We start from the raw sequence: 9,846 nt of genomic DNA, 5'->3' as shown, positions 1-9,846 counted from the left end.
TTCCCGGAATTGGATTGACGTCATTGGTTTCTATTACATTAAGTAGTGATAACGCGAATCATTGTAACCCAGGTATGTGTGAGCGTGTGTGTGTGCATGCATGGGTGGGTGCGTGCGTGCGTGCATGCATACATACATACATACATACATACATACATACATACATACATACTACGTACAAGCTTGTGTGTGTGTGCGTGCGTGCACTTGGATAGATGCATACCAATGGATGGATGGGTTGGTGGGTGAGTGGGGTGGGGGGATGGATGGATGGGTGGGTGAGTGGATGGATGATGGATGGATGGACAGATCGATGGATACCTGCATGAATGACTGCATCCATGAACGTGTGTGTGCATATATATAATCACATATCAACTTAATATATGTAAAATATCTACGCTGGATAAGTAAAGGTGGTGAAAATGTAAGAAGAAAGAATAGATGAAGAAATACCATTCGGTTTCACACACTGTACAGTAAAAACGTCAAACTAAACATTGGAAACCAAATCCTCCGTTTAATTGACAGGCTTTTCCCAAAGGGCTCCAAGCTGCACAAAATATCCAACAGGATATAAAGGTCAAAGTGAACTATAGCTACATTTGGAACTTGTCATCCATCCTAACAGCACACATTAAAAAGATCATCGAACCCGGAAGAAAGCAACGAATACAGCTTGTAACTGCCAGAACAAGAACATGACTGTGCCCCCTAAGAGGACAAGATTTCAACTGAATGCCTCCCGTAAGGGAATCACTAATTATGCAAATAACTCATTAAACTAAAAAAAACTGTGGTAACAGGCTTTGTTTTTGGACAGGCGTGCTTTCTAATAGGTTAATGTATGTGCCACATTATACGGAATTTGAAGAGTGCATCATACCGCTTAATTACTGAATACCGTTCATTATTCAAAATACTCATTAAAGGTAAAAGTTGTAGGAACAATCTTCATAGGACAGGTGCGTATTATTATGGTTGACATATATGTACCATATTATACGAAATTTGAAGCTTGCATTTTTAAGATACAACCTAGTTACCTAAAATCATTAATTATGCAAATGTTTCATTAAAACTGTAAGCTATATCAAAACCTTTATAGGACATATCCGCTTTGTTATGGTTAACGCATGTACTAAATTGTATTGAAATTCAAGTATGCATTCTTATGATATATCCTAATTACCGAAAATCATTAATCATGTAAATTAGTTATTAACATCATAATGGTACATCACAAACAGCTAAGACGACTTGTCTGTGGGTACATCAACAACTTTATAGAGCATATAAACTTTGTTATGTTTAATGTATGAAGTAAATTATATTGAAATTGAAGTATGCAGTCTTAAGATATAGCCTAATTACCGAAAATAATTTAATTATGCAAATTATTCACAATCTTCAAACAAAATCAACAACTTTTATAGGAGATATGTACTCTGTTATGTTTAACGTATGTACTAAATTATATTGAAATTGAAGTATGCAGTTTTACGATATAGCCTACTTACCGAAAATCATCAGGTATTGAACGTGACATGCGGCATGGGCCAGCTTTGAACCTTCACGTTGGTGGATTTTGACAACGTCCTTTCCACATAAATTCTATTAAAATTAGCTCTGGATGTATACGCTACGAGGCCGACACGTCTTTCCTCTGTTTCGAACCTCGTAGCAAATAGACATCCAGAGCTATATTAAAATCTATTAGGTGGCCGGTATGGTCGAACGACCGGCTCTTCCTTAACAAGAATCACATGACATTTCGTACACAGCGTTGTTTATCTCTCTTTTTATGCACTTTATTACCACAACTGTTATGTAGCAACTTCTTCCCGAAGGGGGGGGGGCATCATTTTTTTACCTCCACTTGTAGGCAAATACGAATGACAATAACTCTTGGTTGTTTAATGTACACTGTGTGCAAATTTTACGTTGGGCTTCCTGTAGAGGTCGCTTGAAGATGACATGTAATATCTAAGGTTGGAATTGATAATGTGTAGGCATGACACTGAAATCGTGGGTGATAACAGAATGTACTGATTTTTCAAATGGAAATTAACAAATAGACAATGGGATTCTGAAATGAAATCTCATGCTCAAATAATTATAGTATCATGAGATAACCAATTGCCAAATAGAAGGTTTCATTCTCAAACGGAATGTTGTGTCATCAAATGACTAGTAGCAGTGCATATTTCATTTCCAAAGTTGCAGTGTTCAAATGCATGTAGTTATTCTGACATTGATTGGATACCGGGAGTGCACCACATGCATACAGAATCACTTCCTTTCAAAGTTGACAAGCAAGAATTGAACATTGAACTTGAAGTTATGTGCATTTTCCCCTCTTATCATCTAAATGGCCTCGGAAATTCAACTTTGCAATGAGCACATACACCACACAATAAAACGCTTTCACAATGAGGGCATACTTTGCTGTATATATATATATATATATATATATATATATATATATATATATATATATATATATATATATATATATATATATATATATATATATATATATATATATATATATATCTTGATATCATTTCTAACCACCACTGCATGTTAATGTTACATTTCCTGTAAATGTACGCTGAAACGTTCACTCGGAAATCATTTTGTATTTCGTACAGGTTTCTTTTTTCAATGAATATATTGTCCAGAAATCAAGCAATTGATATATGGTGTATGTTAAAGACGTCTAAAACTGAATAAAGACTTTTTAGCTACCTGTATTTGCTAATCTATTTTGACAATTAGTGATGTTTTAAATCATTTTCCGACTTATTACGATAAAAGGACAAAAAAAAAATAATCCCACCTCATTAATAGCTTTTCCGTCTAAAATAAATCTCATTCGGTTCTCAGTAACTGCACTAGCTCGAGGTTCAATATAGAACAACAATATATGTCAATTCATTCTGAAGCGTCTTTTTTTCTAATGCACGTGTAGCGAGTAGAATGGCAATCATATCTGTCTGACGTGCCTTAGAAGGAACTTCTAAAGTGGGGCATTCACGAGATTTGAACGTTTCGTAGTTTGCTTGTTTTCTCTATCCCGTATTGGTAGCTGTTGAAACCGTTTCCATCGTGTATACATCAGTCTCGACCTCACTCTCTGTACGTATTTCCTTCTGACACCGATCGGTAAATGGCTGAAGGATAAGAAGGGTAAGACCTGAACATACCATACAGGAACCATAGAAGTAGAAGGTGTTGTTGTAGTCTTTGGTAGTATCGTATAACCACCCTATTGGAAAAGAAAAATTGAAGAAAAAATATCACACTTTACAAACACACACAATTTACTTAAAGGTTCAAATTAAGACTTTCGTCTGTCATGATCGTAGTTTTCTTTAACAATTCTTTCTCCTTGACGCATAGAGGGGGTTGCTTCGAGGTTTGATCGGTTTTTAATCACTGCTTTAAAAACTGACAGTTGCAGCCATCATTCATATGTGATCTGTGATCCTAACTATATATAACATTACCCCTATTTCAGACACCCTAACTGTTATTAAATATTTAAAATCGTCAACCTACAATATAATGGAAAAAGAAGAGTAGAGAATCATATAACCCAAGGTGCAATTATTGTCAAATCTTGTTATATAAAAAGAGGTGTGTTCTACATTAGGCTGCAGTTAGGACCTTTGCGCTCCTACCTTTATGTTATTTTCTACAACAGATTTCTTAAATATTTAGAGAGCTCGTGTGGTTAGTTGAAATCTGCTATTCGTAATCAAAATATTGATCTAATAGGACCAACAAATCTCAGTGTTTTCATTCTGAATCATTAATACCTATGTGAGATATTGTATTGTACTTCACTGAATTTTTTTTCAGTTAGGTAGGGGTATAGGTCGAAGTCATTCTACACTCTATGGAATCTCTTCACTTACCACCTATCAGTGGACCGATTAGTCCTCCAATACCACCAAAAGGACCACACACAGATAGAGCTGCAGTCATGTTCGTTGGTCCTGCAACATCTTTAATTGTCTGTGATATTAAGCAGAAGAGAAAGCCGCTAAACAGTCCCAAAAAGGCTGCATTGACGCTGTATTTTACGTACGAGTCAGCCAATGAACTGAGGAGACATGTTACTCCAACAGAGGTAAAGGACCATCCATACAGTTTTACACTTGTTAGCGCACGAAATTTGAAAAGTAAGATAACGGGAGTTATCAGCCTGCCCACGATTCCCATGATACCAAATATGGACATAACCAGGGCAATTTCACTATTCGATCCAAGGTTCTTTGACAGAGCACGTGCAACTGTGTGTGGTGGTATTCCTGTAAAAGCAACTCCAATGCCGAGAAAAAATGACATAACAGATATGAGCAATAGTGTTGGATATTTCCTAAGTAAGCCACAGTCACAAACTTCACAAATCTTCTGCTTTGTTGATTTCTTCTCACGCGATGTTTGATTCGTGTCATGTTGGCTGGCCGACATGTCGTCAACACTTTCAGTCTGTTGCTTTGACGTTAGGACTTTTGGATCTCTGAAGAATACTCCGCAGATGCACAAATTAGCATTGATAGCAGCAAATACGATACACGCTCCACGCCATCCATACCAGTCTATCAGTAATTGCCAGAGAGGTGTAAATGCAAACGCTCCTGTTCCTGAACCAACGCCTACCACAGCATTTGCAAGAATGTACCTCTTCTTTATGTAGAAGGGAACTATTCCAAACAAAGGACTCACAATAAAACCATAACCACAGCCTGTGCATGACGAAATCATGGTTCTTATGTTATTTGTCATAACAATACGAATTGTAATGTAATAATATTTGCATACTGCCATTGTCTTCAAATGCTGCTGCTAAATTTAAGCAAATACGTACAGTGAAGGTGGAAAGTGACTATAATTTCATGCAAGACTGAAGTTCAAAACTGGAGGGTCAGTGTCACCAAAAATGGCACATCAGAGAGTTTGTATTATTATAAATATTTGGGGTGATTTATTTTCCAGTGGATTGACGTGGACTTATTTTGCCACGAAAATTTATCCCAGCACAGGAGAAGCGCCTTTATAAATATTGGAGTTAAGTGCTATTAGCCTGAATTATGACACACGGCACACAGTAGTTTTTGAGGTATCATTTTCACAGACACACACACACACACACACACACACACACACACACACACACACACACACACACACACACACACACAGACTATACGCTATAATATATCCTTCCAGTATGGCTAAATTGAAGGTGACACATCATTGATTTGGTTGTATATATTATTAACATTACCTTATGTACATATTTTACATTCATTTATAGGACAACACCTACCGGTTAGTAATCCAAAACTGAAGTATAAAAACTCGAGGGTTGGTGCGAAGGCAGACAGAAGGAAACCAAGAGAAGACAATATACCTCCAATTACGAATGTACGTCGATAACCTATTTTCTTGACTGTGATGTTTGCAACAGGACCTGGATATGGAAGGAGATAACAAAGGCATGAATGATGGGCATGATATCATAAACTTTCACAATTTCAACGACTGACAACCACGTTCATGTGGGGAATGAATGAGGTCGTGACCCAATGAATGATTTAATTTCCTTTGATATCTTGGATGGTTTGGCTTTTCTTATTGTGAGGACATGAACTGTTTTCATTTTACAGGACTCAGTATATGAGTACTAGTAACAATCCCCTTCTGAAGAGTTCATTCTATTACAATTGTCGGTGAATAGAAAGTGGCACATGGTGTGGCGCCTGCCTGTCTGTTGAAAGTTAAAGGACCTTTTAAAATATATTTTTCATTAAATACGAGACAGTCAATTGTACTGCCTTTGTTCCCTCCAATTCAAACAGGATAACTAAGGTCAATACACACATGGTTAGCATGTATATCCGTTTCCAACGTTAAAACAATTTTGCGGTATACATAAACTTTTCAAAAAATTCATGATTTACGGCAGGATATGTAAGTTCTGTTTGTCATCAATAGGTTCCTCCAGGACAATTGCTTTTGTAAATATAATATTGTTTTCCATAGTGTGGCCATTTTTTTCTAGAAAGTGGATTTGTAAGGCCTTACCGAATGTTAATTGCGTAAACGTAGCCACCGAGAGAATCCACGACGTTCGAGCTGATCCCGCATTGAAATACCTCTGTAGTTCTACAAATACTGGTCCTACAGACTGGTAAGTCCCAATTATGAACATACAGCCAACGTGACAAGAGAGAACCAGGAGCCAGCCATAAATACCACCGTCTTTCTCCATGGTTGCCATTTGATCATTGCTCCTCTTCATTGTCGTATAACGTGTATTTATAACAGGTAACAAAACAGGCTCTCCAAATTCATAGACGCCATTAAAGGCACTGTATATAATGTGGCCTAGAATTCGAACACAGTGCACAGGTTAACGCCGGGGGAGCCACTATTTCAATATTGCTGTAAGATGCGGAAACTATAATTGGTTTAAAATTGGCTGAATATTTCTGGATAGGTCAATATAAAGTTCACTGTTTTCAAAGTTGTTGGGTCAAGCATCATTAAAACATTCAAAGCGAGGTCTAGGTTGTGATAGCTCCGAGGGGAGCAGTCCTACAAGTTTGCAGTTGTCGTATCACATATTAGAATAGTCTTCACCCCCCGTCCGTCCATTTCCTCACATTTTACCTTTCCAAAATCCATTAAATCCAAGAGACCTAGGGATAGGTGTGCTATAGTCACTCTGTCTACTAACACGTTCAAATAATTAACAACAGGTGTATTATTGTACTGCAGCAATGCTAGAGTAAATTCTTTTTAAAACACAGAACTGACAGCGTCCAGAATACAATAATCCTGACTACTGAGATGGGCGTATTTTATCAAGCCCCCCCCCCCCCCCCCCAAGTTTGCAAAGGGTAAATTTATACCATTTGCTAGAAAACAAATTGCCATTATTCATGATTCTAAGGAATCAGGCAGCTTTTAACGACTTGTTAAAAGCCCGAAGATTAGTCAAATTAAAACCGCCCTTTTCATATGCACTATAAGTAACATTTCTCCTAACCAATTCTCGTTTACTTTCCCAGAGAAACTGAAAGACCAAGGAATTTTACTTCTTGAAAAAGTCTAATCCGGGAGAAGGGAGGGTCACAAAAAGATGGGTACATTGTGAAACTACCAATGTTTTGATAATATATATTTTCCCATAAAGTGTCAGAATCCGTCCCCGCCATGGCTGCAGTATCTTCCTGGCCTTTTCAATGCGGGGTTAAAATTAGCATCAATCAAATGTAATAAATCAACTGTGATATGTACACCCAAAGCATCAACTGCACCATTAGTCCACTCCAATGGATATGTAGTATCAATATGAAATGGAGTGTATTACAAAGAGCCAGTACGCAATACTTTGCATTTCTCATAATTAGGTTTGAGACCAGAAATTAAAGAAATCTTATTCAAAATATCAACCAACATACTAAAAGATTCAAGTGTAGGCTGAATTGGAAAATTAATATCAGCGTATTGAGAAATTTTGTTCTCAAACGGCCCTGTGAGCAAACCCTTAATTGTACACTCTCTCACTCTGATTGCTATCACCTCTACAACAATTACAAAGAGGTAAGGTGACAATGGACAACCTTGTCTAACTCCCCTGGATAGGGTATCCAAAATAACAAATACGACTACAAATGCTGCTGTATATAACTTTAACCCACTAAATAAAAGGCTGTCCCAAATTGAAAAATTCAAGACTTCTTCTTATATTAAGGTCCCATCTAACTTCATCGAATACTTTTTTCAAAACCGGCAATGAAAACAAGACCCAACAATTCCTCCCTCTGATAAAAATCTAGAATTTCTAAAAGCCTACGGATGTTATCTGCAATGAATCTACAATGACTAAAACCTGATTGATTCTCATGGATTATGTCGGAAACAACGCTTTTAACATGTACATGCAGTGACAAACATTTGGCTAAAATACGAGTGTCACAACAAAGAAGAGTCAGAGGACGCCAGTTCTTCAAAAATACCGGATCTTTGTCTCTTCCCTGATGAGCATCTTGCTTTAGCAAAATGGATAGAAAGCCTTCTCTCTGCGATAAGGAGAAATTTCAACAAGCAAATGAATAAATTAAACCCGAGAAGCATATGATTACACACTTGTGGGGAAAAGGCCTTATAAACTTCAACAGAAATACCATCTAGACCTGGGGATTTACCAGACGGAAATGAATTAGTAGCACGACGAAGTTCATTGACAGTGATTAAACCTTAACAACAACTATTACGTTTAGTGTCACTAAGGCGACAGTGTCGAGTTTCGGGGAAGAACTCATCACAGTTGTTTCCAGTTAGAGAGGTAATGCTGTCTCGTCAAATGAATACAACTTATGATAATATTCAATCTCCTCGTTTAGTATGTCATGTGGATCAGACAAAAGGTCCAGGTCTTCCCTCTTTGTGGACAATTGCTGTAAAGTTTTATCAGTGACTGAATCTTGGGAATCGACGAGGCCATGTAAATTATTGATTTCACTGATGAGACTATTTTCCTTTTCCTTCTTCTTTCTGCTTCTAATTGAACTTAACTTTATACAGTGTCTGCTGAAAGCACACTTAAATGCGTCCCATACAATGTGGGTTTGCCGTATCTTTCTTAATCGCGAAGAAATCAGGAATAAAACGTTTAGAGTTATCCGAACAAAACACTAGTTATTGAGAACCAGTAGGAGAGGTTAGGATAACATAGATCGCCAAGCTGGATCGATCAGATATATCGTCCAGCAGATATAGAAGAGATCATCCCCAGATCGAAGAGATAAAAGAGGTATATCGAAACATCCAAAGTTACATATAGCCCGGAAAAGGAAGTTTCCCAATATGTAAAGCATATTAAAATCACACCACAATTCTTGTTTAAATGTCAAGTTTCACGTCACTAGTCATTTGAGACAGTTCATTGGTTTGAAGTTCATAATATTTGCATATAATGACGTGATATTCAGATTATCATATCCACGTACCGCCGTGTTAATCTTTAGAAATATATCAAAAAATACTTTACAATTAAAATATTCTTGTGACAGGTGATGCCGACGTATAATGTATAGAAATCCCATTCCTTTGAAATCATAATAACTTTATTGAAATCATAATAAGTTTGTTTGATATCAACACATCACTGATATCATTATATAACCTATCTCCAATATTGATATGGCATATAGTAGTTTATTTTGTCTTAACATAAGTTTCGCACCGTTAGCTTGAACTTGACTTTACTGCTAACAAAGGCTATACAAATACAACCGGTGATCAATTTCAATCTCCCATTGTTCTCGCTAATATTAGTTTTCTCCATTGTTTCATCCAGTTGCTTTCTTTTGTTATACATGTTTCATTGTATCTAGTTGGAATCTCTTCCTTTGTGTCCAAACTTGTAAATTATTTTATTTTAAAGTGCTGGGTTTCGGACAGTAGAAGCCATTAAATCGATACCATTTTGTTTTTTCTTAGCATTAGAATGATTGTTAGGTACACCATATCTCAAGTTCATTTTTACCTTTGGAATGTATGTGACACTGGTCCTATAGACTGGTAGGTCCCAAACACGAATGTATGAACAGATGTGACAAGAGAAAAGCAATAATACTGTTACGATCCAGAAATATCATATTTGGAATTTGCACATATTTAACCAAACTTAATGTAAAATTCACCTTTATACCACTTCCTTACAGTTATTCTCCATTGAAACACAATATATCGATAAACTACACAGAATGCTGGTCAAAAACATTTCACTAGAAAATGTATCAAGACCATAAACTAGTTGTG

The 9,846-nt window shown here is 36.7% G+C and overlaps 1 protein-coding gene across 1 annotated transcript; it reads right to left on the bottom strand.

The window, feature by feature from the left end:
• Window positions 1–3,034: 3,034 nt before the first annotated feature.
• LOC144439848 (monocarboxylate transporter 12-like) lies at window positions 3,035–6,316 on the bottom strand. Its single transcript, XM_078129083.1, has 4 exons — window positions 6,100–6,316; window positions 5,342–5,485; window positions 3,924–4,757; window positions 3,035–3,271 (listed from the first exon to the last, which is right to left on the bottom strand). The coding sequence occupies exons 1-4, from the start codon at window positions 6,314–6,316 to the stop codon at window positions 3,075–3,077; spliced, it is 1,392 nt and encodes a 463-aa protein (XP_077985209.1). The 3' UTR covers window positions 3,035–3,074.
• Window positions 6,317–9,846: the final 3,530 nt, after the last annotated feature.

The sequence above is a fragment of the Glandiceps talaboti genome, chromosome 9 (genome assembly GCF_964340395.1).
Source record: "Glandiceps talaboti chromosome 9, keGlaTala1.1, whole genome shotgun sequence".
NCBI classification, from domain to species: Eukaryota; Metazoa; Hemichordata; class Enteropneusta; family Spengelidae; genus Glandiceps; species Glandiceps talaboti.
This window is presented reverse-complemented; position numbering and strand designations above follow the sequence as displayed.

Coding starts and splice junctions, on each gene's coding strand:
- LOC144439848 (XM_078129083.1), bottom strand. CDS start 6,316: ATGAAGAGGAGCAATGATCAAATGGCAACCATGGAGAAAGACGGTGGT. Junction 5,486..6,099: donor GTTTACGCAATTAACATTCG/GTAAGGCCTTAC, acceptor TTCCATATCCAG/GTCCTGTTGCAAACATCACA. Junction 4,758..5,341: donor CAGTTTTGGATTACTAACCG/GTAGGTGTTGTC, acceptor CGTCATGCACAG/GCTGTGGTTATGGTTTTATT.